Source organism: Muscardinus avellanarius (assembly GCF_963383645.1).
Source record: "Muscardinus avellanarius genome assembly, chromosome: X".
NCBI lineage: Eukaryota > Metazoa > Chordata > Mammalia > Rodentia > Gliridae > Muscardinus > Muscardinus avellanarius.
Window position 1 is genome coordinate 113769496 of NC_137792.1, and position 23142 is coordinate 113792637.

Sequence of the window (23142 nt, forward strand, 5' to 3'; positions counted from 1 at the left end):
TCATACAACTACTAATCATTACAAGTGCTAAGATTTATACCCAGAGCGCTGGCCTCCAGAATCCGTGTACCTAATCACTACGAAATGCTACTTTAATATAGAAAATGCTTATATGAACAGTCTATTAATAGTTCCATGAAAAGAAATTAAGGGCCGGGTGTGGTGCCACATGCTTGCAATCCTAGTATTTGGGAGGCTGAGACAGGTGGATCACAAGTTCACAGCCAGCCTCAGGTACTAAGTGAGGCACTACACAACTTAGTGAGACCCTGCTTCAAACTAAAAAATAAAATCGGGCTGAGGTTGTACCTCAGAGGTAGAAAGCCCCTGGGTTCAATCCCTAGTAACGTGCGCACACACATGCACACACCAGTAGAAAGAGAAAGGAATGCTCCCTAAGTGCCTATTCATGTCTGCAAAGAATGGTCGGCAGAGCTGGTAATCCTAGCACTTGAAAGGCTGAGACAGGAGGATCGCACAGCTTTGAATCCAGCCTTGGCTACTTAGTGAGGCTCTCAGCAGCTTAGTGAGACCCTGTTTCCAAATAAAATACAGAATAGGTCTGGGAATGTAGCCTAGAGGTAGAAAGACCCCTGAGTTCCATCCCCAGAACCAGAGAAGAAAAAAGAAGAATAGACAGAAGCCTAAAAATGGCCACAAGATCCATGACTCCTGTTATTTATTTATTTATGTGTTTGTTTATTTATTTATTTATTTATGTGCTACTGGGTTTCCTGGAAAGCCTTCTACTTCCGGGCTACACTCCCAGACACCCATTTCATAGTTTTTTTTAAATTAGGAAACAGGGTCTCTTAAGCCAGCGCGGCTGGCTTCAAACCTGCGCGATCCTGTCTCCACCTCCCAAGCGCAGGGATTACAAGCATGCCCACCACGCCCGGCTACGACTCCTGTTATAATGAACCTAGATAGCCCCATCTCCCTAAGTGTGGAGGGGACCTATAAATATGATGGTCTTTCATTCCTATAATTGCGCTACTGATTGGGTGATTCCGATTCAATGAGAAAAATCATTCTTCTAGATGGGCTGGATCTAATTAAAGTAACTTCTTTAAAATACTGAAGTGCTCTCCTGTTGGTCTCAAAGACCAAGCAAAATGCCATGTTGTGTAGAGAAGCATCTAGCAGCTAAGGTCCTAGAGCGCGACTGCAAAGCACTGAACTCTGCCAGCAAGTAAGAGGGGAGGAAAACAACGCCTCAACACGAAAGCAACACTCTGCATAATACCTTAACTTAAATTTACAGACAGAGGATCCAGTAAAGCCATGCTTAACAAAACAGTCAAACATCCTTAGCGTATGGAATAATGAATTAAGAATTTAGTCTTGTTTTAAGAAGTGTATACGCTGGACAGGGTGGTGCACGCGCTGGGCATGGTGGTGCATACTTGTAATTCCGGTACTTGAGAGGCTGACACAGGAGGATCACGTAGGCTCAAAGCCAGCCTTAGCTACTTAGTCTCTCAGCAAATTAACAAGATTCTGTTTCCAAATAAGACATAAAATTGGTCTGGGAGTATAGCCCAGAGGTAGAAGGCCCCTGGATTCCATCCCCAGTACCACAAAAAAAGTGTGTACTAACATTTTAATGTAGAAAAAAATTCTCCAATATACCAGGTTTTAATTAAGATTTTGAAAAAAAAGAATTTGCAACTTAATATTCAGTGATTTTGTGGTATTTTCATTATTAAATTGTATTTTCAGGATTAGCGATTAATACATTTTCATCCTGAAAGTAGGAAGAAATCATTTATAAAGAAACCATCTACTCATTAGTGACTACGGAAATATCTTTATGCCCTCAAACTATAATGTAAGGAAACTTGAGCCAGGCACAGTGATGGTGCCTGTAATTCCAGGACTTGGGAGGCTGAAACAATAAGCCCACACGTTGAAGCTCACCTTCAGCCAACCTAAGGAGAATGTCAGCAACGTAGCGAGACCCTGTCTCCAAACAAAAAATTAAAAGGGCATAGCTCAGAGAGAATGCTCCTGAGTTCAATCTCCAGCACCAAACAATTCAACAAGAACATATAACAATAGTTAACATTTATGCTTCAAACATGGGAATACTCAATTCTATAAAATACAACTCTTTGGGCCATGAAGACTCAAACACCAACACAATACTATTGGGATACTTCACATACCTCTCACACCACTAGATCAATCTCCCAGACAAAAGATTGATAATGACTCTTCAGATCTAAAAGCAAGTGGACCTAATAGACATACAGAATATTCCAAACAACAGCTGAACACGCATTCTTCTCAGTTACTCATAGAAGCTTTTCCAAAATAGACCAATATTCTTGGCCACAAAGCAAGTATTACCAAATCAAAAAGTAAAATATAATTTCTTGCTGAGACAGGATGATCACAGGTTCGAGATCAGCCTCAGAAATATAATGAGAGACTTTTGACAACCTAGCAAGACTGTTTCAAAATAAAACAAAAAAATGAAATAAAATAGTGTGAGGATGTATCTTGGAGGTAGAATACCCCTTTATTCAATCCCCAGTACCAAACAAAAATAATAATAGTAATAGTACTAGTAGTAGTAATAATAGTGGTGGTAGTATAAAATGGCCAATCTCCATTTTTAAAGACTCAATCACATATAAAAAAAAAGAGGAAACATACATTCAAAAAAAGGACGGAGAAAGGCAACAGTTCGCCAATGTTACATCCACATATGAAGGTGTCTGTACCAATCTCTCTAACAAGTACAGGAAGGAAGGATACGGGAGGGTCGAGATTCAGAGCACAAGATACTCACTGTGCGCACATATGTCTGTATCACTTTGAATCTCACTATGATGAAGAATTGCAATGCACCAAAGTGTTAAAACTACAGTGAGATTCTATTTCATCCCTGTCAGAATGGCTATCATAGAAAACAGTATGGTGGGTCCTCAAAAAACTAAAACTTAGCCAGGCGTGGTGGCATACACTTGTAATCCCGGTATTTGGGAGGTTGAGACAGGATTGTGGTTTGTGGACAACCTCACTTACTTAGTGAGGCCCTTTGCAACTCAGTGAGGCCCTGTTTCAAAATAAAGAATAGAAGCCAGGCGTGGTGGCGCACGCTTGTAACCCTGGCATTCAGGAGGCCGAGATAGGAGGATCGCAGTTCCTATCAGCTACTTAGTGAGGCCCTCTGCAACTTAGAGAGACCCTGTTTTAAAACAGAGAATAAAAAAGAGGGCTGAGGGTGTACCCCGGAGGTAGAATGCCCCTCAGTATTCAATTTCCAGTTCTGCAAAAAAAAATAAACAAATAAAAATAAAAACTAAAACTGGAACTACCGTATGATCCAAACATTAGCACTCAATATTTATCCAAAGAAAAGGAACCCAGAACATAAAGAGATACATGTGCTCCCATGCTTTCTTTGGCAGTATATATAACAGCCAAGATACAAAATCAGCCGAGGTGCCTATCAACAGATGAATCGAAAAGAAAAGTTGAATGTATGAGCACACAGACGCTCTCTCCCTCGCGCTCTTTCTCCCCCCCCCTCTGCCATAGAGTAGAAAAGTTGTGTTATCTGCAGGAAAATGAATGCAACTGGAATGGCTAAACAAAATAAACCAGACATAAAAAGACAAGTGTTGCATATACTCATTTGTGGAATTCTAAAAAAGAAAGGACCAGGAGGAGGGAGGAGAAGGGGAGGGCAGGAGAGAATAGAAACTACCAAAGCATTAAATAGGATAGGGAGAAATATCACACTGAAACCTAGTTATTTAAATACATACAGTAAAATATGTATTTAAAAAGGACAATAGTTGATACATAGAATGTCCTCCACATAAAGAACTGATAAATGTCTGAGGTAACAGATGCGTCATTTACCCTGACCTGATCACTGTATACTGTATATAGATACTGAAATGCCATAATATACCACAAATAAATAAGTACTATGTATTAATTCAAAATAAAAATACATTAAAATTCTTTTAATAGAAAGATTATCCCTGTGCTGGTAATAGATAAAGCTGGGTCAATCAATACATGTAGGTTTAACTGTACTATTCCCTCTACCTAAAGAGTAGGTATAAATTTACAGTACACATTTAACTTAAAAACTGAAATCCTAGTTGGGCGTAGTAATGCACACCTGTCATCCTGGTATGTGGGAGGCTGAGCAAGGAGAATGGCAAGTTCAAGGCCATCCTAAACAACTTAGCAAGAGGCTGTTTCAAAATAAAAAAAAAAAAGGGTGAGCATATAGCTCAGAGGTAAAGGCTCAATCCCCTACATGTCAAAAAGAGAAACTAAAAAGTTGCCACACATGGTGGTGCACGCTTGTCATCCCAGCATTCGGGAGGCTGAGACAGGAGGATCGCGGTTCGCGGACAGCCTCAGCTACTTAGTGAGGCCCTTTGCAACTCAGTGAGACCCTGTTTCAGAATAAAGAATAGCCGGGCGTGGTGGCGCACGCTGTAATCCCCACGCTTGGGAGGCGGAGACAGGAGGATCCCGCAGGTTTGAAGCCAGCCGCACGTGCACGCTGGCTTAGGAGACCCTGTTTCCAAATAAAAATATAAAAATAGGTCTGGGAGCATAGCCTGGAGGTAGAAGGGCTTCCAGGAACCCCAGTACCACCACCAAAAAAAAAAAAAAAAGAATAAAGAATAAAAAATAAAAAATAAAAAGTAAAAAATAAAAAATAAAAAATAAAAAACAGGACTGGGGGTATAGCTGGGAGGTAGAATGCCCCGGGGTTCCATCCTCAGTACCACAAAAAAGGAAACTAAAATATTTTACAGATATAAGAAATAATTTAACAATATTCTCCTATCCAAATACATCAAAATAATTTTGGTGAATATTCAATTATCTTGACTCTTTCCTTATTATACTAACGCAGCCTAATGAGGACTTTTAAGTTGCATCAAATGTTTCCAGTAGGCAAAAATCAGTTTTAATTGGAAATCTGTAGCGGATTGTAACACTTTACTCTTGAAATACTGAAATAAAGCCATGACATATATCTATGAAAGACACATCAAATAGAAATTAATTGCTTACCTCTCTCAATTTCTCTCGCTCACGCTCCCTCTCAGCAATACGTTTTCGCCTCTCTTCCTCTTCTTTGAGAGCATTTTGTGTCTCTGTTCTCAACTTATCATCTTTAAGAATCTTCCGAATTTTCTTTCTGCCTTTTCCAGGAGACTTAGAATCATCATTTTCATCTTCCTCCTCCTCATCCTCATCCTCCTCTTCCTTTTTCACTTCTTCTTCAGAATTGCTCTATGAAATTTAAATGATTAGAGGAAAACAGTACAACACTGTGCAAATATATCCATTTCATACTATTTAATATACCTCGAAAAGCTGGAAGGAAATATGGTGAAGAGCTTTAGAATTATATTCATCAATAATCAAGTATTTACAAAAGCAATTAAAATAGGCTAAGAAATGGGACAGTTTTTTTTTTTTTTAGAAAAGATAGAAAAATAGTAGCTACTAAGAACACGAGAAGATGCTCAGCATCTCTACTTGTAAGAGAAATATAAAATGACAACGGGAACCATTTCAGGGGCTGGGGATGTAGCTCTGTCCCAGAGCACTAACCCAGCACGTGCAAGGCTGAGATAAACAGGATTGCAGGCTCAAGGCCAGCCTCAGCAGCTTAGTGAGACCCTGTTTCAAAATAAAAAATGAAAAGGGCTGGGGGTGTAGCTCAGAGGTAGAAAACCCCTGGGTTCTATTCAAAGAAGGAAAAGGAGGAGAAAATCTGATAGTACATCAAGTATGTATATACATATATCTAATAAACCAATTCTTACACACAGGTAAAATATAAATAAACCAGAATAACGTAATTAACGAGGTAATAGCATACTTGCTATAGAATACAGTACCAGTTATAATTGAAACACACAATAAACATTACCTTGTTTTCACTGGATGAATCTTCTTGAACTTTAATGCGTCGCCTTTTCTTTTTCTGTTTATAACTTCGCTGATTTTCTTCCAATTCTGCTTTCTTTGCAGACCTAAAGAAAATTTGAAGTACAAAATAAAATATCTTATGATGAGTTTCCTTCAATGAATTATGTCCTATTTTGGAAGGGTTATACCTCTTTAGTACATTCCTAAAAACAATGGGAAAAATGAAAAGCAATAAAAAAGACTCAGTTGTGTGCGTGTTTGTATTGGGGGTTGAAATCGAGGGCATTCTACCTCTGGGCTACACTGCCAGCCCTATTTGATTCTTTATTTTGAAATAGGGTCTAAGTAGCAGAAGACCTCACCAATTTGCTGAGGCTAGTACAAACCTGGGGTCCTTCTGTCTCACCCTCCCAAGTACTGGGATTACAGGCATATGCCACTACATCTGGCAACGCAGTAGGTTTAAAGTGGATATTACAGCAGACATCCAACTCCTAATAATCCAATGGTCAACATCTTAATCTTCAGAGGGAAAGTGTGGTAGGTGAGTAGGAAAATTTATGAATCGACCTTAGGACTATTTTTTTGGTGAAAATTACAAATAGCCAATATATACTTAAATATTTACCATCATTAAAAAAGAAACATCTTTCTCTATTTAGTTGTCTTAGTGCCTTCATTGAAAATTAATTTTGGGGCCTATTTATGGACAATTTTTGTTATATCTATGAATCTATCCAAACTGTTTTTGTTACCAAAGATTTTCAAAATTATTTTTGTTATTTTCAAGTTTTGGCATATATACATGTTTCTTTATAGTCAGCTTGTATCTACCAAAATGCTAGCTTTGATTTGGGTTGGAATTGAGCTGAATCTGTGGATCAACTTGGAAAAAATTAACATTTTGCTATTACTACTAAATCTATCAATGAAAAAAAAGAAACATTATAAAGTTATATTCTATAGCAAAAAATTCTGGTAAGAAAATTATTTCTAGCCAGGCATGGTAGCCCACACTTGTAATCCCAGTACTTGGGAGGCTGAGATGGGAGGATCGCAGGTTCACAACTAGTGTTGGCAATTTAGTGAGGCCATTTACAACTTAGTGAGACCCTGGCTCCAAATGAGAAATAAAATTGGACTGGGGGTGGAGCTCAGAAGTAGAATGTTGGGTTCGATCTGCAGTGCCACAAAACAATTCTTTCTAGGCTCAGAAACTGCTAGACAGAGCTACAGTAATACAGACAAGAAATGGGAAAACAGTAAGTACCAGTTTGGATTTGAAGCAACTGGAATCCTGTGCATTTTCTGCTAGAGGCAGAAAATGGTGCAATAGCTATAGAGAAACGGTATGGACTTTCCTCCAAAAATTAAAAATATAATCATTATATAATCCAATTTAATTTCTGAGTGTATACTCAAAAGGTCTAAAAAAAGGGACTCAGAGATTTTTGTATACCCTTATTCATATTAGCATTATTTAAAATAGTCAAATGGCAGAATTAAGCGAAGTACCACAAATGGATGAATAGTAAATCAAATACAGTATATATATATATATATATATATATATATATATATATATATATAATGAAATATTATTCAGTGTTAAAAAGGAAGGCATTCTGACAAATACTACGATATGGATATACTTTGAAGACATGATTCTTCTTTTTTTTTTTTTGGCAGTACTGAAGATTGAACACAGGGGCATATTACCTGTGAGCTACATCCCAGCCCAATTTTATTATTTTGAAATAGGGTCTCACTAAGCTGCGGAGGGCCTCACTAAGTAGGTGAGAGGCTGGCCGTGAACCTGGATCCTCCTTTCTCAGCCTCCCAAGTACTGGAATTACAAGCGTGCATCACCACGCCTGGTGAAGACATAATTCTAAATCAAATATGCCAGTTATAAAATGACAATTACTGTACTGGTCCACTTATATAAGGTACCCAGAGTAGGCAAACTCAGAAAATAAACTGATGGATTGCAGGGAGAAAGCAATAAAGGGGAATTATTATTTAATGAACATAAAGTTTTAGATTTTAAGATGAAAAACTTTTAGAAATTAGCTATAGAAAAAGTCAATGTGAGCTAAGTATGGTGGCACCCGCCTGTAATCCCAGTACTTGGGAGGCTGAGACAGGAGAACTGCAGGCTTGATAACAGCCTCAGAAACAGAGTAAGATTCTCAGCAACCTAGCAAGATCCTGTTTCAAAACAAAAATGTAAAAGAGATGAGAGTGTAGCTTGGAAATACAACAGCCCTGAATTCAATTCCCAGTACCACAAAAGAAAAGCTTTCAAAGTATCTTACTATATGTTCCTAAAGTATAATTTTCTGTACACAAAGCACAGTCAGGGAGGTATTAAACCCAAAAGATCTCTACTGCTTTAAAACATACAAGCATAGACATACACCTATAAAGATACACACACACTCACAAACACAGATAGATCATGTTATACAGGGGATAATTTTAATAATCTTAGAAAGGTATTATCTAAAACAACTATGATCAAAAAGGAAGCAAAACATTAATGTAACTACTCACCTATACCAGTAGCTACACACATCTTCATTAATACTAAGACTAATAATTACCATTACTAATTGAGCACGGAGTAATCTAGGTAGTTTTGAGTCATTTCTTTGTGTGCTCTGTCTCTAATGTCCATGAAAACATAAGAAGTAAGTATACTGTAACCCCCTGTTCTCAGGTGAGGTAGCTCAGGCATAGAGTACTCATACACAAAAAAAGTAGGAAAGGGAGACACTGGAAAGTAGAAAAGGCAGTCCACCTACAGAATCTACTTACTAGTACATTACGCCATCCTCCTGTACTATCTAAAAACTCTGTTAAGAAATAGTTTTGGATACTGAAAAACCAACCAGATTTGAACACACAATTCAAACACATGTAAAATAAGTTTATAATTTAATTATTTTTTGTGGTACTGGGGATAGAACACAGGGGCCTTCTACCTCCGGGCTATACCCGCAGACTTATTTTATATTTTATTTGGAAATAGGGCCTCACTAAATTACTGGGAGCCTCATTAAGTTGCTGAGGCTGGCTTCAAACCTGCCATCCTCCTGTCTCAACCTCCCAAAGACTTGGATTACAAGCGTGCGGCACCACGCTCGGCTTAGTTTATACATTTTAAATTAGTAAATTTAAAATTAGCTTCAAGTAAAAATATTACATATTGCACTTACTCCATCTATTGGAAATAGCAGCCATTCTTCAAATAATCTGAAAGCACATTCACATTAATTCCTAAAATTTCTTGAAACACAATGTAACACTCACCTTGTTCTAGGCCGCTGTTCGTCTTCAGATTCACTGACTTCTTCGCTCACTCCTGATTCCTGAAAATCAGAGTCTTCCGAATCTTCACTGCTCACTTAAATTAAAAAAAAAAATTCAATTACTAAATATTTTACAACTGAAACACAATTCACTTAATTTGCCAATAACTTCACATTTCAACTTAGCAAATTTTCAGAACAGGAGCATATTAAAAAATGCTTATTTACTCATGAAGAATACACCAATGAAAGATTGTGTTGATACTCAAATCAATGTATCAATATCTTGTTGCCAAATAAAATCAGGTTGGAGGTGGAACTCAAAGATAGAATTCCTCTGGGTTCAATCTAGAGCTCTCTACCTTTGAGCACTACACAAAAAAGTGTAGTTCTACATTAAAATGTAAATATTTGCTTTTATATAAATTGACAAAATAAAAATTACTAGTCAAAATATTACTTAAAACATTACCAAGCCAGGTGTGGTGGCACAAGCTTGTAATCCCAGTACTTGGGAGGCTGAGCAGGAGGACCACAGGTTCACTGCCAGGCTCCGCTACTTAGGGAGGCCCTCCACAACTTAGTGAGACCCCATTTTAAAATCAAGCATAAAAAATAGAGCTGGAGGTATCGCTCAGAGGTTGAGTGACCCTGGGTTCAATCCCCAGTACCTCCAAAAAAAAAAGAGACAGAAATTACCAAATGTGAATGAATAAACAAAATCCAGCAATTTAAAACAAACCAAGTAAGGTAGTCAAGAGAAGTAAGTACTGACTCTCTCAACACTAACAAATAAAAACTATGGATAGGACATAAAAATAAACCATCTACAGACTCTCAAAGGAAAACAATTACAGGCAGACGGACAACTGAAATCACACTCTGAGTAATGACCCCTCTGTAATAGGAAAAATGGGCTCAGACAGCTCGAGTGTCGTGAGTCATTTTCTTCCTTTAATTCCTGGTTTTGACCAGGAGGTAGGCTGAATTCCAAAACCATGCACAGGGTGCTAACAGAAAAGCCATCAACTCTCCCGCCACCGAACTGGAGAAAAGGAATCCTGAATGACATGACTGGAGGATGAGAGACTCTCCAATTCTGTCTCTCTCTCGTTTCTGAATCACAATTGTCAATGACAGAGGTTTATAAAATTCCAGAAGACCCATTTGTCCAGAGACACCGGGCAGGAAAACTGAATCAAGAACATCTCAACAGTGCCAGACGGCACAGCAACACTTAAATAATGATGGTTACAGGACAGAAGCACACAGGGTCCAACTGAAAGGAGCTCCCAATGGCCAAAGTAGGAACGATTTGAATGGTAAAGAGATATTATAGTACTAGATTTCAAAAAAGCCTCATCTCATGGAGGTAGAGTAGAATAATGTTTACCAGAGACAGGGGAAATAGGAGAGGATGGGAAGATATTGGTTAATGGGTACAAAGTCAAAGCTAAATGGGTATAAGTTCAGTAACCACTACACAGAAGAGTAATTAGAGTTAACTATATATATATTTCTTTATTTTATTCTTCATTTATTTATATATTTCTTTTTATTCTTTCTTTCTCTATTTTTTTGTGGTGCTAGGATTTGAACCCAGGGGCATTTTACCTCTGAGCTACACCCTCAGCCCTATTTTTTATTCTTTATTTTGAAACAGGGTCTCACTAAGTTGCTAAGAGCATCACTGAGTAGCTGAGGCTGGCTATGAACTTATGATCCTCTTGTCTCAGCCTCCCAAGCGCGGGGATTACAAGTGTGTGTGCCCATCGCACCTGGCTAGAAGCACATATATTAACATGTGGGCCCGCTTACACACACTAACAAACCCTGCATACATATTTGAAGTCTAGCATTAATTTTTCCATGCAATAATTCTAAACTTTTCTCTTAAACTGTTATAATAATTTTACACGTTTGCTTTATCTCTACAAGCACACTTACAGACCTTTTCACACCAAAATATTTGGATTTAAATGCAGACATCATAAAGCTTTATCCCTAAGCATAAGGATAATCTGCTAAATAAGTACCATTATCACATCTGAAATTTATAAAAATTTCCAATTTGTTTGTTTCAAATTTGTCACTAAAATAATTTTAAATGCTTTTACAATAAGGAAAAATTAAAGTTCACATGCTTTACTTCTTTAATATATTTCCATTTTCGCTTTAAAAAATTGAATTTAGCCAGGTATGGTGGCACATGCTTGTAATCCCAGCATTTGGGAGGCCAAGACAGGAGGATTGTAGTTCATGGACAGCCTCAGCTACTTAGTAAGGCCCTTTACAACTCAGTGAGACCCTGTTTCAAAAATAATGAATAAAAAACAGGGTTGGAAAAGTAGTTCAGGGTTAAAATGCCCCTGAGTTCTATCCTCTGTACAGAAAAAAAAATAGATTTAATAAATAAAACAGTATATATTTCTTATTTCTCTCCATCTCCCAATTTAAGTTCCTAGACAATATAAGAATAACAAAGATAAGAAAATTATGTAATTCAATCTATCAGTCACCATGACCTAAATATATAATAAGATTTTAGTTTATTCTCTCCTAAATAAACAAACAAACCACCTGGGTAATTAACTCTCCACAGGGGAATGCAGCAGAAATATAAATCACAGAAAATACGGTTTTTTTAAAACTATGGGATGTGTACACAATGGAATTTTGCCCATCCATAAAGGAGAAGAAAATTATGGCATTTACAGTGAAATGTCACAAAAAATAAGAAATCAGATGCATTCCCTAATGTGCAAAAACTAGGGAGAATTGGGTAACAGGAGGAACTCTAGATGAAGAAGGGACCCTAGAGAGGAGCAATGAAGGTGACCTATCTGAAGGGATGGAGGGGGAAGAGGGAAACTCTTTAAAGCACATGATGTACTTAAACATATCAAAGTCAATCAGGAAGCCAAGCACAGGAAGGAGGGAGGGGGAGGGAAGGGGTTAGAAATTGTGTAGGGGCTGATTGGGTGATGTGTGCATGTACATCTATCTCCACAAGTTTTTTATTTATACCATTAAGATGTATGACTACAATGCACCAATAAAAATTTATAAAAAATAAAGAAAATATGGGTTTTAATAAAATAAATTATATATACACTAAAGCGCTCAATATCCTGAGCTAAACCTAAAACACAAAGTCAATATTGCTCCCTGTTTCTGTGTGGTACTGGAGATCAAACCTCAGTACCTCTGAGCTATACTTAGCCCTATTTTATTTTTTTATTTTGAAACAAACAGTGTCTAAGTTGCTGCAGGTGTCACTAATCTGTAGAGGCTGTGCTACCTACCCAACAGTTTTCTATTTTTTTAGAAGACAGGGTCTCACCAATTTGTAGAGGCTGGCCTCGGACTTAAAATACTCCTGCCATAGTCTCCCAAGTATCTGGAATTAAAGGCATGTGCCTGTAGTTAAGTTTTTCAGTGAAGCTCATGGAGGACTAAGGGAAGAATCCTGGAATCCTATTCACTTGGAGGAGGGAGGGAGGGAGGGAGGGAGAGAGAGAGAGAGAGAGAGAGAGAGAGAGAGAGAGAGAGTGTGTGTGTGTGTGTGTGTGTGTGTGTGTGTGTGTGTGTGTGTGTTGTACTGGGGACTGGTAAACTCAGAGGTATTCTACCTTCGAGGTACACACCTAGCAGTGAAAGCACTTTTTCTTCTTACAATTGTATGCAAGATAGTATTTTCTACAAAACTTTTAAGCATTTTACTTATTATGTCATATTGACTTCTCTCAACCCAAATGTTTAAAATTAAAGGTTTAAAATGTTCTTTGTTGCCAAGCATGGTCATGCACACCTGTAATCCCAGTACTTAGGAGGCTGAGACAGGAGAATCCGGGTTCATCAACAGCCTCAGCTACTTAGTGAAGCCATTTACAATTTAGTGAGACCCTATTTCAAAAATAGAAAATAAAAAATCAGCCTGGGGATGTAGCTTGGGGGTAGAATACCCCTCGGTTCCATTCCTGGCACCACACACACACACAAAAAAAAAGAGATAGAATGTTTTTTGTGTTATCTCAAGTCCTTCATTTCAGTCATGTAAGGAAAGTGGAACTGAACTGATATTCTCTTAATATGAGTCATTTGAGCAAATACTTAAATTGAATACTATACTGCATTTATAAAAGCGGTGTTCCTTGCATTCAGAAGGAAAATGTCTTACCCTTTCTTCGATTTCTGCCTTTGGCTTCTTTATGCTCTTTAGGCTTTGTCCTTTTTTCTTCTCCAGACTCTTCAGTAGTCACAGTCAATTTGTACCTCAAAAGCCTATGTCTGTATACTGGCCTTTTAGATTCTTCAGAATCCGAATCCGATTCAGAATTGACTTGATTCTTTGTTTCTAAATAAAAGAAAATAAACCAATAAAATATTAGTCAGCTAATTATTATTATAAAATGCCTTGTAAAAACCATTTTGTCTGTTGACAATTACCATGATTAGTGGAAATGGCCATATCTCTGCACATACCTTGGTACCACTGGTGATATAAGTGATCTCACATATGAAGCTTGATAAAGGACCATTACTAAATACGGACTAAATATCACCAATTAATATCATTTTAAAGTACAAAAGGTTTTGCTTTAAAAATCATCTGTTTTACTCAGCCATAAATAAAAACACAATTGCATGCTTTACAGGGAAATGGATGGAACTGAAGAACATTATGCTTCAGATTAGTCAGTCATAAAAAATAAGAAATCAGATGCTCTCCCTAATATGTGGAAGCTAGGGAGAAAATAGGCCATAGGAGGACTCTAGATGAAGGAGATACTATAGATGAGCAAATAAGGCAAACTAATTAAGGAGATGGGAGGGGAAGAGGGAAACTCCTTAATGTACATGATGTACATTCACAAACATATCAAACACTAAGCCAAACATGAGAAGGAGGGAAGAGGAAGAAATGGAATGAAAATTGGGGAAAGGTAATTGGGTGATATGTCCAGGTAAGCCTCTACAATTCTGTACTCCATTAAGATGTATGACTACACCGGGCGTGGTGGTGCACACTTATAATCCCAGTACTTGAGAAGCTGAGACAGGAGGATCGCACAGGTTCGAAGCCAGCCTCAGCTACTTAGTGATGCTCTCAGCAACTTAGTGAGATCCTGTTTCCAAATAAAATATAAAATAGGACTGGGAGTATAGCCTGGAGGGAGAAGAACCCTGGGTTCCATCCCTAGTACCACAATAACAAAGATGTACAACTACAATGTACTAATAAAAAAACTAAAAAAGATTATCTACACAGGAAAAAAATCATTTTTTATTGTTATTAACTGACAAAACTAGAGTAACTTGCAAGATTATTAACAGGCAAAGAAGTAAGAGTATTAAAAGTTTTTTATTTTTTGGTGGTACTGAGGGTGGAACCAAAGGGCTTTTCTACCTCCAGGCTATACTCCCAGACCTATTTTATACTTTATTTGGAAACAGGGTCTCACTAAGCTGCTGAGAGCCTCACTAAGTAGCTGAGGCTGCCTTTGAACCAGTGTGATCCTCCTGTCTCAGCCTCCCAAGTGCTAGGATTACAAGCGTGCGCCACCACGCCCGGCATGTATTAAAAGTTTTTGTTGTTGTAGCCGGGCGTGGTGGCACACGCTTGTAATCCCAGCATTTGGAAGGCTGAGACCAGAGGATCGCAGTTCACAGACAGCCTCAGCTACTTAGTGGAGACCCTTTGCAACTCAACGAGACCCGGTTTCAAAATAAAGAATAAAAAAAAATAGGGCAGGGGGTGTAGCTCGGTGGTCGAATGCCCCTGGGTTCTATCCCCAGACCCGAAAAAAAAGAAAAGATTTTGTTGTTGTTGTTTTTTGTTTCTGGGTTTGTTTGTTTGTTTGTTTGTTTGTTTTTGGTGGTACTGGGGTTCCTGGAAGCCCTTCTACCTCCGGGCTACACTCCCAGACCTATTTTATACTTTCTTTTTATTTGGAAACAGGGTCTCTTAAGCCAGTGCAGCTGGCTTCGAACCTGCGCAATCCTCCTGTCTCTGTCTCCCAAGCGTGGGGATTACAAACGTGCACCACCACACCCGGCTAAAAGTTTTAAACATTTTCATAAATATGCATATTAAGAAATGGATACCAGTGGGACTCCAGATACTGGAGGGAAAATACCAGCAAAGTTTGAATGGAAAGATAGGAGAAGAGGAAGGCTGATCTTGATTAATGAGAGTCTACATCTGAACATGTATAAAATTATGAATAAGACATGGCTAACCTGGACAACCATTGGTGGGAGGGGGGAAGGGAAAACGGGGGAGAGGGCACCAAATATAGTTTAAATGTAAACTATTTATGTTCAATAAAAAAAATTGTTAAAAAAAATGTCTTTTCTTTGCGGTACTAAGGATTTCCACCCAGAAGCATTCGACCTCCGAGCTCCAGCTCCAGCCCTATTTTTTATTTGAAACAGGGTCTCACTGATTTGCAGACGGCCTAAGTAGCTGAGGTTGTCCACGAACTGTTATCCTCCGGTCTCAGCCCCAGAATGCTAGGATTACAAACATGTACCACCAGGCCGGCTTAAGAAATGTCTTGACTTTTCAAAGGCTGAAAGGATGATCAAGCCATCAAATGATGACATCCTATACTTCTCACTGGGGAACTTACCCTCAACTCCTACTCCTGGGTTTTCCTCATTTTGTTTTCCAGTTCGTTTCTTCCCTTCTTCTGGTTCATCATCTGAAGACCCATCCTCATCAGAGGAAAGATTGGCTTTAATTTCTTCTAAAAGCATCTTCTTGGCAATTCTTAAGAAGAAAAGAAAACAATAAAAGACTATGTATTTTTAGGTAAGGTATATTAAAAACAAAATGATTTATCTGTATCAAAATAAAAACAAACGTGTGAATCAATTTCATTTGTAAATAAGAGACTGGTAAAACCATGTGTTATTTAACCTAAGCCACGAAGGAACACTTGGGAAATGTTCTTTGTACTTTCTCAAATCTAAATGATTCTGCAATATATTGAAAACTCTCAGGGCTATACTCTAGTAATTACTGTGATCAGTTACAACTTGATGCTGATAATCTTCTAGTACTGTATTTGCTCTGCTGTCAAGAGCCAACAACCACAAAACCAGATAAGTCAACAAAATTAAATTTGCTCATCCAGACAAATGGCATTCCAAAAGAAGACTCCACAGGAGAGGGTTTAGTCAACATCAAAGCATGTTTTAAAAAAAAAAATTAGCGTGCCAGGCGTGGTGGCGCACGCTTGTAATCCCCGCGCTTGGGAGGCAAAGGAGGAGGATCGCGCAGGTTCGAAGCCAGCCTCACTGGCTTAAGAGACCCTGTTTCCAAATAAAATATAAAATAGGTCTGGGAGTATAGCCCGGAGCCCAGAGGTAGAATGGTTCCATCCCCAGTAACACCAAAAAAAAAAAAAAAATCAGCGTGTAATAAATCTTTTGATACTCAAAGATCAATTTTTAATAGAAAAAAATTGCTGAAGGCATAAAAATACTTTGTGTACTAACTCATTAAAATAAATATATATTCCCAGGAAATTTCTAAGTTCACACTGAATTATCTGAAAATGTAAGATAAAAGCAGTAATAAAGATTTTGTGAAAGATAGTGTTCTATTAGAATGGGTATCCAATTACTACAACTTCAAAAATCACAATAATGAATGAATACCTTACAGGAAAGTTCAAAATGATGTTGGTAAGATTATAATGGCTTGCCATGAGCTAATTTCCATGAGATAGACATCTACTCTGCAATCAAGACTGACTAGATCAGTCAATAATCTGATAGCCAGCCAGGCATGGCAGTGCACACCTGTCATCCCAGTACTTAGGATACTGAGACAGGAGGATAGCAGGTTCAAGATCAGACTCAGCAACTCAGTGAGGCCCTCAGCAACCAAGTGAGACCCATTTCAAAATATAAAACAAAATAGGGCTGGGGGTGTAGATCAGAGGTAGAATGCCCCTAGGTTCAATCCCCAGCAACACACACACACACACACACACACACACACACACACACACATCTGAGATTATGAAACCTTTGTTATTTCTAGATTTGAAACCCCTCTCTATATTCATTCAATAGTAGAAAATGTTAATGCATATTAAAGCCTCCTCATTCTCACACGTTCACTGCTATTTGTACACAAATAAGCATCACAGAAGGGCACCTCAAGAGACTAAAGCAAAATAGGCAATCACTTCCAGAAGTGTTTGCAATATGCATTTATATACTTTCTCCCTCGGATGAATCAAAAATACTTAGACAAAACAAAGAATTAGAATCATTCATTGCTGCCAGGCAGGGCGGTGCACCCTTGTAATCCTACCATTTGGGAGGCTAAGACAGGAAGACTATGGTTCACGGACAGCCTCAGCTACTTAGTGAGCTACTCAGTGAGTCTCAACAAAGTGAGACTGTTTCAAAATGAAGAATAAAAAAAGGGCTGGGGGTGTAGCTCGGAGGCAGAACGCCCCTGGGTTCCATCCTCAGCACCACAAAAAAATCAGTAATTGCTAAAGGATGCCACCGATGAGTTTGCTATTCTCGTGGTTTCCTCCCTGATGTGTACTTCAGTAAAGTGAAATAAGATCACTCCAATTGAAATCTTTTTTATTTCGGTACTGGGGATAGGACCAAGGGGTATTTGACCTCTGAACTACACCACAAGCCATAATATTGTTTTTGAAAAGGGATCACACTAGGTTGTAGACGACCTGGCTAAACTGCTAAAGCTGGTCTCAAACCTGCAATCCCTGTCTCAGCCTCCAAAGTCCTGGGATTACAGGTATGGACCACCATCCCCAGTCCCAACTTAAATTTTAATATAGTTGAGCTCTAAATCTTGGAACTTTAACTTTTAGCTCAGTAGTTTGCTGACGTAGATTGCATATAGTGCATCTCTTAGAAATGGGCTTGTGAGGGTTGCAAATTTTCACTTCCTCAAGAAAAAATTTAAACCCAAATACCACTGACCTTCCTCATTTTACAAAATGAAGTATATTTCCAACACATTCTCCAAATCAGAAAATAGTTTCAGAATAAAAGGAAGCCCTTTAAACTGAAAGTGTCTGTCTAGCAAATATTCTCTAAAATAATCTTTAATACACACAATATTGTCATTTTACATGAACCAGGAAAGATTTTTCAATTAACTTGGATAATAAATTTTGGAATGAATAAATATGTGCATGTGTGTAAAGTATGCGATGTGTTGGCTACTAGATGCAAACTGGGAAAATCCTGGTCAATCTGCAGTCCAAGGAGACTTTATGTCACCATTTGGCAATTTAGGGAATTAAATCAAGTTCCTAAGCTACCTACTCTAAATGGTGGCTCAAGAACTGGATCTGTTTGTTCAAGAAGTTCCAAAATTTCATAGCAGCTACAGACTTGGTTGCTTATTTTAAGAAACCATAAAATTTTTCTTTTTTCAAACTCTACACTCCTACTTAAATGCCCACTAGGTGGAAGGTCAAAAACTATGTAAACCTATCGAATTCATTCTCAAGTTCTGAACTGTCAATAAACTAAGAAATAGGATGCAAATGGAATAAGACACAACTGGATATTAATGAGTTATAAAAATTAAATCAAATCTACATACTGAAGTAGGATAACTTCTCAGCAACACTCAGTAAGACTACTCTATGTACGACAATCACTGTCACTTTATCGGCAGAAAAAAATTACAAACCTCAAAAAAGGGCCATTTTTCTCCGAATCACAAGGAAAGTACATGTTAATGGAGACTCCCAAAGCTTTATCTGGCTAAAATGTTTTGTGTGTGTCATCTAACATATGTTTGACCAAATGGAAGCCTTATTTAAAGCTAAGTAAATACGAGTAAGTTAATGAAGTTGAGTCGTTTTAGGCAGACTATGAGAGATGGCTCACACTTGACATGTCCAAGACCTATTGAACCCTAACCCTAACCTGTAATAAAGCCCCTACTATATTTCAGAATTAGAACTTAAAGGACCTAAATGTTGAGGCTGACCTGCTGCGAGATGTTTAAAGGGAACTCCCACTACTGTGTAGTCACAGGCCACAGAGACTTCAAATTTTTCAAATTTGGAAACAGGGTCTTTTAAGCCAGTGCGGCTGGCTTCAAACCTGAGCGATCCTCCTGTCTCCACCTCCCAAGCGCAGGGATTACAAGTGTGTGCCACCACGCCTGGCTAAGTTTTGTGTATAATTTTAAAAACGTGACAAGCTGCTTGGCATTATTATTTTGCACTTCAGAATGTACATAAACCCTAAAGTAAAATATGTGAAATATACTCTTGGTTATATAATTTTTTAAGTAAAAGGTTGCTATGTCTTTCTTTCTTAATAAGCTCATTGAATGACAGGCATGGTGGCGCACACTTGTAATCCCTGCGCTTGGGAGGCTGAGACAGGAGGATCGCACGGGTTTGAAGCCAGCCTCAGCTACTGAGTGAGGCTCTCAGCAACTTAGTGAGACCCTGTTTCCAAATAAAGTATAAAATAGGTCTGGGAGTATAGCCTGGAGGTAGAAAAGCCCCTGGGTTCCACCCCCAGTACCACCAAAAAATAAAACATAAAAAAACACTGAAGTCAGAGCACCATATTATCCATATTTTGTTACTGCTCATTAAATAAATGCAATTTATTCACAAATTAAAACATTCTATCTCCCATTAGCATAAATTCACTTTCAAATATAAATGATACCATAAAATTGCATGTTAAAATAACAAATTTAAGCCGGGCGTGGTGGCGCACACTTGTGATCCCAGCATTCAGGAGGCTGAGACCAGAGGATCGCGGTTCGCGGACAGCCTCAGCTACTTAGTGAGGCCCTCTGCAACTCAGTGAGACCCTATTTCAAAATAAAGAATAAAAAATAGAGCTAGGGGTGGAGCTCGGAGATAGAATGCCTCTGGGTTCCATCTCCAGACCCGCAAATATATATATATATATTTCCTTCTAAAATATTAAAGATAGTACTTTTTAAATGACCTCAAAAACTATAATATCTTCAAAATTGAAAAACTAAATAATAACAAATCCGTTGTAAATCTTTCATGCAAGTGTTTACTTCCTCAATTTCCGAATGTCAATACTATTTGGTACAAATTACTGTATGTATCTTGATTCTGAGAAACTTTTTGAACTCTTATGAAGAGATGCATATGCTTAAAATTAAATGCTTGAACAACAAAAAAGTTTTACACAAATTTATTGCACCCAAACAGTTCAGCATTAGCAACAATACACTCTTTACCTCTCCATAAACACCAACTCTGGGAATATATTACAACACTGCTAAAAAGGCAAAGCATTGGAAATTTATACATAACTTTTACACAGTTATACAACTGTGTACAAATTTACAAACAATTACAATATGCTATCTACTAAAATACAGCTCTCTGAAAAAAATGTGCAACTGCAAAAATAACACCGAGACTTAATCATAATCTGCAAACAAATTTTTAAAGTTGCTTAGTGCATTTTAAATAATGCTTAAATAGATCATCTATACTAAATTAGTGCAAGAAGGTATTTGTATGCCCATAATGACCAGATAACCCATGGATATTAGACATCATTTATGTCGTAGAAATTAAATATATCACTGTATCTTTTATAAAAACACATTAAACTGAGTATAAAGAACAAGATGCTCAATTCCTTGCAAAAGTACTGATCAGAATTGTATTTTGCTCATCAGACATACACAATGGAATTAAAGATACTTAGAGAAATGATCAAATAACTTAAAAGATTAAAATATTATTTATATTTGGACAAGCTCTAACACAAAAAATTATCGTACCTTAACAACATTTTTATTTTGTGGCTAAACAGGAAATGAAAGTTTGCCACTCACTTAAATTAGGATAGAAAGTTTTTAACATTATTAAACAATAGGAGCATATATATAAGTGAGGAATTAAAGCATTTTATAAAAGAATAAAATTCTAAACACTTCCATAATCTGGTTGTGATGATACACTAATAAATCTCAAAATTATATACCTTTACCATTCTATTCTGGACACTACCCAATCTCATAAAATAACCTTATATATTTTTAATTAAAAAATAAATAGGAAATCAGAATCTAGAGTCTCTGTGTCTGTGATTAATCTCTATTTAAAAGTATAAAATAAGCTGGAAACAGTGGCACACACCTGTAATCCTAGTACTTGGGAGGCTGAGACAGGAGGACCACAGGTTTGACACCAGCCTCGGCAACCTCGTGAGACCCTCCACAACTTGTAAGACCCTGTTTCAAAACAAAATTAAAACAGGGCTGGGGGTGTAGCTCAGAGGCAGAATACATCTGGAATCAATCCCCAATGCCACAAAAAATTATAAGATAATGCATAAAATAAACCTGTATATTTATCTTAATAAAAATATTTTGTTTTTTTAGGAGAATACTGACTTTGAAAGAGAAACCTATCAGCAAAAGCAAGCTATGAAACAGAACTATAACAACAGTTCACCCCAGATCATTTAATACTTGGCTAATTTTGTTAAAAGTAAAGATACAAAAATACACATTTATTTTCATGTTTTCTTAATATAGGAATAAATGCATATTACTATAACGTTTGTAATAAAGTCATCAAGTCTGTCATAGAATTTTGTCCCTAAAATTAACCAGAGAAAATTCAACCCAACCTTTTCAGTTTAGAGATAGACATGGCACACGAAGTTACTAAGAAACATTACAATTATGAGTCCGATGCCATTGCCCCCATTATTCAAATTCTATCCACCATGCCACACTATCTTCCAGTTGAAGATTATGAATGGGGGTATACTTTCTACAGAAAATATTTAAAAGACACAGAAACTTCATGATTATATTAAGGCAGTTTTTATTCTCCACTGGAATAACAGGGCTGGGCCTTTTTTCTCTTCTCTCAACTGTGCCTTAGGTGAAGTATATGTGTACAAAGCCACACTATTTCCATTGAAACGATTCATTTAAGCTTAAAGTTAATGCTACCACACTATCCACTTCCATCTGATTTGAAAATGATTAAAATCTAAGTCAGACTTTATATCTTATAAATTGATACTTGACAGCAACTGGTTAATCTTAAACAACTGAGTCCTCTCTTTTTCACTCTCAAATCTTAAGAAATAAGATCACCATACTAGATGACAATTCGAAACAATAATAAAAAATAAAGGTGTCTGTTGTCACCAATTTATTGAGATATGATTCACTTTCATCAGAAATAACCTATCTGAAATAGCCAAAAAACAATCACAATCACATGTAAATATGAAATTGACAGTTCTGTATTTATAACACACCCTATGCTAGGTGTGTTAATACCGATAATTATTTTCTCTTATGGTTTCTGATTTTAGCCCATTTTCTGGCCTTTCTTTCAAACTTGCAGGAAGATTGGAAGTAAGTCTTCTTAATACAGGCACTCCTGCTTTTTACAACCTGCTTGCTGCTCCGTTGGTGCTGTTTGCGCCCACGCCTAGGGTGTGTTATAATCTTTTTAAAGTCCTTAGAGATGGAATCATACCTATTCTCAGGATCATTGTCGTCATCATCATCATCCATTGTGACAGGCACTGATTTAGATAAGGCTTCATCTCCTTGGGGGGAAAAAAGGTACACTTAATATTAATTTTGAATTATCTACCTAATTAACCCCCCCAAATAAAAGTGAAATCCAAAAATTCTAAAGCAAAAATTTTACAACTAGTAGGTTCTACACACTACTCTGAAATCCAAAGGATGAGTTAAAAAGAGTATTTATAGCAAATTCATAGAGTGCCGGAAGTAAAATGATTAAGAGTGTGAGCCTCTATAGTTCAAGGTTCCTTCCCTGAGCACAGTGGCGTGAGTGTTTCTGCAGTGCTGGGGATGAACCCAGCCGCCTTGGGTATGGAA

At 37.5% G+C, this 23142-nt stretch overlaps 1 protein-coding gene across 1 annotated transcript in view; it reads right to left on the reverse strand.

Annotated features, from left to right (window-relative positions):
• ATRX (ATRX chromatin remodeler) overlaps window positions 1-23142 on the reverse strand; it is a gene marked incomplete at both ends in the record, with an annotated part of 162023 nt that overhangs the window by 71813 nt on the left and 67068 nt on the right. Inside the window, 6 exons of the mRNA XM_080719003.1 lie at window positions 5059-5280; window positions 5927-6029; window positions 9241-9334; window positions 13420-13596; window positions 15875-16014; window positions 22772-22844. Of these exons, the coding sequence (XP_080575129.1) occupies window positions 5059-5280; window positions 5927-6029; window positions 9241-9334; window positions 13420-13596; window positions 15875-16014; window positions 22772-22844 (809 nt within the window). The remainder of the gene's footprint in view (window positions 1-5058; window positions 5281-5926; window positions 6030-9240; window positions 9335-13419; window positions 13597-15874; window positions 16015-22771; window positions 22845-23142) is intronic.